Source organism: Crocodylus porosus, unplaced genomic scaffold (assembly GCF_001723895.1).
Source record: "Crocodylus porosus isolate Cpor-Errol unplaced genomic scaffold, CroPor_comp1, whole genome shotgun sequence".
Classification (NCBI taxonomy): Eukaryota; Metazoa; Chordata; order Crocodylia; family Crocodylidae; genus Crocodylus; species Crocodylus porosus.
Window position 1 is genome coordinate 18,402,928 of NW_017728886.1, and position 5,450 is coordinate 18,408,377.

At 41.8% G+C, this 5,450-nt stretch overlaps 1 protein-coding gene across 3 annotated transcripts in view; it reads right to left on the bottom strand.

Annotated features, from left to right (window-relative positions):
• The window catches only part of LARP4B (La ribonucleoprotein domain family member 4B), a 58,078-nt gene that overhangs the window by 6,064 nt on the left and 46,564 nt on the right, over positions 1-5,450 (bottom strand). For all 3 annotated transcript variants that reach the window (XM_019530730.1, XM_019530721.1, XM_019530735.1), the window contains exon 13: positions 2,441-2,605. In XM_019530730.1, coding sequence (XP_019386275.1) covers positions 2,441-2,605 — 165 coding nt within the window. The remainder of the gene's footprint in view (positions 1-2,440; positions 2,606-5,450) is intronic.

Here is a 5,450-nt window from a genome sequence, read left to right on the forward strand (position 1 = left end):
TGCATTGGAGTTACTTTATTCACAGTAAACTTACTTCCGACTTTCTTAGAAGGAATGTTCGAATGGAGAATAGCATTTCTTCCAGAATAAATGCTGTGTGCCAGGTGTGCTCCCTACTTGACCTCCCAAGTGGTCACATCACAGTGTTTAGACTTTGAGATCTTGGATTTTATTTTTGTTGAAACTGAAGAGCAGCTTTGCCATGCAAGCAGTTGGGAGCTTAGAATTGAAGCAGAGCAGACACGACTATGCACACAACCAAGTGACCTGAAGGTTTGAAAATGCAGTGTGCAGAGCACTCTGGCCCCAAACTAGTAAAGCACTTGTGCCCATGTTAAGTATGAGAGTAGTTTCAACTAATGTACACGCATTAAGTGCTGTGCTAGCCCTGTGCTAGAGAGCGCAGCACTTTGTATGACTCAGGCCTAAAATTTTACGGTCAAAGACTGAATGACTAACATCTGCATAGCTTCCCAGCTATATTTAGAGAGGAAGTATTGTGTTCTGATGAGAAAAAACTGGAAGTCTGGGTTCTATTCTTGCCTTTTTTCTACCGACTTCTGCAATCTATATAAAGTCAGCCTCTGTGCACCTGTTCATCCATCTGTGTAACAAGTGCAATAATACTTCCCTACTTCAGGGGAGTGCTGTGAATCTTTGAAATACGCAATGGGTTCTTGAGATGACAGCCAGCACGATCTACAAACAGGTCCCTTTCAACTCAAGGCCCCTTGCCCACATCCTAAAAAAGGTAGAACACCCCTATTTGGGAGCTGATTAATGCATCCTTGGGGTGTCAGTTGGGAACAGCATGCAAAGCCCTTGTTTTCAGAGAAAGGGCCTGCAGACATCAGTGATTCCAAATCAGAAAAAGGAAGTCAGAATTTAAAGACACTTCCCACCACTGTGGCAGTACACTGTATTGTCAAAGGATCACCAGATCCAGAACAAAAGCTGCCCCTGCAGGGGAGAGTGTAGGCTTCTTGCATCCAGCTACAATATAAAACATGGAACATAGCTGCCAGATTAGGAAAACTGGGCCATGGCTCTAACAACTAAAGCTTGGTATTACAGCTTAAGATCACAGAAGTCATTTGTCAAGCAAGCACAGAAGCTAAAAAACACTTTACAGAATGGAGTTAAAGGGTAAAATATTCTAATAATACTCTGGGCCAAGATCCTCAGCTTAGGTCAAAATACCCAGAGCACACTTAGGAAAAATAAAGAGACAGTGCATACAAAGGTGGCTTAGAGCTCACTTTTATACTGCCCTGAGCCTGGTACTGTACTGTGGAGGGCTGCTCCCACCTCAACTGTCAAGAAAAACCTTAAGGCTACTTTAACTTACACTGATGTCCTTACAAGCTACCAAATACACAACAAGGGTTCACTAGGAACCCTGGAATAGACGGCCGTAACTACATCCTCTCCAGCCACAGCTCCTTTCCCACCCCCATCCTTGATATACTGACAATACAGAGAGTCCCCGACATAAGCATTTCTAACTCAAGGGGATAATCCTTGCACTGCAGGATGCAACTATGCCTGGAGTCAAGCAGGCCAGTTTTACAGCCAACATTGTTTTGAATTACAGTACTATCTACTACATCACCAAATTGGGTGTTATTATGGACCAACCACGACAATGTTGGTACAGTTTTGACAAGCTTACACAATCATATTCAAGTTTAGCAGGGGGGCTAATGGTGAGCTGCACAGCCCAGCTTGCAACAAGTAAAGTTTTATCACTCTTGATGGAGGATAAATTGGGGCCCGCAGAGGGAAGAGGGAACAAAGTTCTAATTAAGGATGAAATCTGAGCAGCCTGCATCTGTTTTGAACTGCATCTCTATGGCTTGAAGGCAGTGGTTGCCAAGTCATTCTGACGTATTTTTGCATTCTTCAGTGATGTAAAACTGCTCTTGGATCACAATGGTGCAACAACACCTAAACTCTTTCCAACTGAAAAGCCCAGCAGATAGAGATTTTCAAGGCTCTTTCTTCACATTTCAGTACATTTTTACCTTTCCAATACCTTTTACCTATTAGGAGCTGTTTCATACATGCTTAAAAAAACAACTGATTTTCAACCAGAAAGCAAATCAATACACGCAGTTCTATTAAAAACACAAATCTTATGTAACCAGGAAACCACATCAGTAACAGCCGATTAAAATGAGTTAGGCTGATTCATACAGAGTCCACAATTATGAAGTTGCCCTCCAGCAAGAATGGACACCCCTGCCAAGGGGAACAGCAAGAATAATGGTGAATACACCAGTTACACATGAACTCACGTATACATTTGATGGGCATTTCCTATGTAAAAGCACACAGGAGTTTTGCTTAAATCATGTTGTCATTGCATAAAAACTGAACCTGAAGCAAGAGGCATGCAATCCACCTCTGGTGGCAAAGTAGTAAACTCACGACTACTCACTCTTTCTTTTGATGTTCCTATTATCACACTGGAGAGTCTGTTTTCAAACAGGTCTTCGGTCTTTAAATTGCCAGCAGCCCCAGGTAACGGAGGAAAGCTGGACAATCCCAGTTCAAAACTAGGAGACGGAGGCTTTGGAGGTGGCGGAGACTGCGTTTGACCTCTCTACAACAGAATTGTGGCATATGGTGAAATTAACACGAGACCACAGAAGGGAAATCAGAGGACTCAAAACATTGAACATTACTGGTTTGGTGCAAAATTATCAAGCCCTAAAATAGCAGAGGTCAGAGCCTTGTGTTCTTATTCTCCGCTGGCTCACTCAAAACACGCAACTCCTTCAATTAAAATCTGTGCTGCCACTGTGGAACAGATCTTATACACCAATGCAAGCTTCACCATTTTAAATATACAAGTATAGCTAAGGAAGTATTCTCCATACATGAAACCAGTTGCACTGAAACAGCTTCTCCATTTCACAAAAGGAGAAAAGTTGTTTCAGGTACAGAGCATATTTTGCAGTTGTAACCAACTCTAATGACACTCGTGGTTGTCCCAGTACAATTATTTTGATAGACAAAAAACACATCCCCATCCAAAACAGATACAGGTACAGGTACAAAATCTGTGTGCGTAGCAGATTATTTTGAAAACCGTAACTGCTCATTCACAGACATACATATGCATCTCATGCTGCACAGTACTTCCTTTTTTTTTTAGTAATTGAGTATTTTTACTGAGCTGAATACAAAATAAAATAAGGTTTAGGGCACAACATTTCACTCAGGAGAGTGAGAGAACAAGTCAGCATTTAAATGATGTCATGTGCATTGCAAGGTAACTGGCATACTGCAGTGACAGGCCAAAAGCAGGTGTGATGGGGTATCAATATGCTTTCTCCTGCCACCACTTTGAGAAGTACATAGATCACAATCTGTAAAGGACTTCCCAGATAACAGTAGCAACAGCATATACAAGCTGCATTTCTAAAACACACCCCAACAGTATATTACAGAAATTATAAAATACACAGGGTATTACAGAAAACACTTCCTCAGAAACAACATTGTCTACTTGTCCGTAGCTTCAGTTAGAGGCAAGTCTTAGGGTATAAACCTAGGGCAAACTGTATGCTGCCTGTTAGATTGAGATGACTGCAATGCGCACCTGAATGAGAGAGGCTCTGCATTGATCTGTGGGCATCTGAAAGCTCAACCAACTATATCCAGGAGAGGGTTTCCACTGCCAGGGCAGGGTTAGACTGCTTCTAGAGATTATGTCATGCATTTGCACCAACTAGAAGAGCCTGACTTGCCTCAGGTTAACCTGTGGCAAATGCACCTGTGATCCAAGGCAGACAGAGGTTGTCCTTGTACAAAGGTCAGAGCTAGACAAGGCAACAGTTAGGGATAAGGATTTGTGCGTGAGTGCAATTTTTTTATGAGCTTTCAACTGAACTAAAAATCTAAGATTCTATGCTGTAATCCTGCCTTGCAAACAAGGAAATAGCTTTTCCATAACTGCAATGATTCCAGATAAGAAGAGGAACTGATGTATTTATATCTTTTTCAGGATTGGCTCTGAGACTTGCTCCCCAAAAGGTGACACTCTGTAAAGGAAGTCAATTCCTGGTAACTGCTTAAAGTATGACTGTCATTTCATTCTTGTGAACACGGTGCCTCCTGCCACTGAGTTGAGAACACCGATAGCCGCCAAGATTAGGGACACTCATCCGTGGTCCTTTCCTCTGCATTAAGGGAGAGGTACAAAGGGGGCTGGTTCCAACTACTCCTCCAACTATTCCTTCCCTAATGTGGGAATTCTTTATCAGAGACTTCAAACTGGGGTAGGTGTGTAGCAGATTAGGAAAAATTAGATGCAACACTTCAAGAACAACAGCTTCTCTATCACCTGATTCATGGGCAATTACTCCAGTACAAGGCCGTCAGAAGATGGGCTGGGGATTTCTAGGTGAACAGAAGACTGAAACTGCCAAAAGCAGCATTAGGTTTGGATGACAGGTCAGAAGCATTAGAGACCACAATTACGCTCTTTTCCATGACAACCCAGCAAGGGACAAGTTTTTGCTTTAAGTGCATGCAGAGCATCAATCTACAACCTTGCAAGTTTTATTAAAAGATAAGATACTGCTTTCATTTTGGCTGGATACCTTTTGATACATTCAGATGAATGAATTTCAAGCGAGCCATAACAAGATACAGAAAACAGAGAAATACAAGCCACTAAACGTGTCTGTTAGAGATGGAATCAAAGATGATTTCAGATAGGAAATGAAGATGAGGATACCAATGAAATCTCATTTCTCCTATGAGGAGTTTAGGAGGGCTGGGCATCTGGCCTGAGACATCTGGTTGAGAATATGAAATGCCCGCTTCCTAGGTGTATGATATAGATGACACAATGACACAATGACAAACAGGTCAACTGAAACAAAGCTAACCCCAAAGCGAAAGAGCATGTAGAGCTCTAGAAGTAGTCACAGCACAAAAAAGTGCAGCACTAATTCATTAATATACATTGTTTGGCTTTTAGTATAGTAGTTCACTTTAAGTGCTTCCTAATCAGAGACCATTTTGAAATGGTCAGACAGGAAGTAGATAGCTTGTCGTGGCCTACAAGCCACTTCTACTTGGAGTCATAAGGGACAATAAACCAGGGGGCTCTCTCACTCCATACCTAGACAACCTACCAAATTGGTTTGTACATGAGGTCCTAACATCTAATGCTTCTTGAAAATATATCCTAAAGAACAAAGAGTGCTGACAGGGGTTTAAAAAAAAAAAAAAAAATCTTATCAAGGGAAACAAGACTAAGACACTTGGTCACAGGAAGGCATTGGCAGAAGGGCACCTCATGGGTCACCATTACAGGATGGGGATACCCAAGGTAAGATGCAAAACATACAGGTTAGTTGTTTAAAAAAAAAACCAAAACAACAAAACCCCAACCGCCACCAAAAAACAAAAAAACCCCAACAAACTAAAATCCT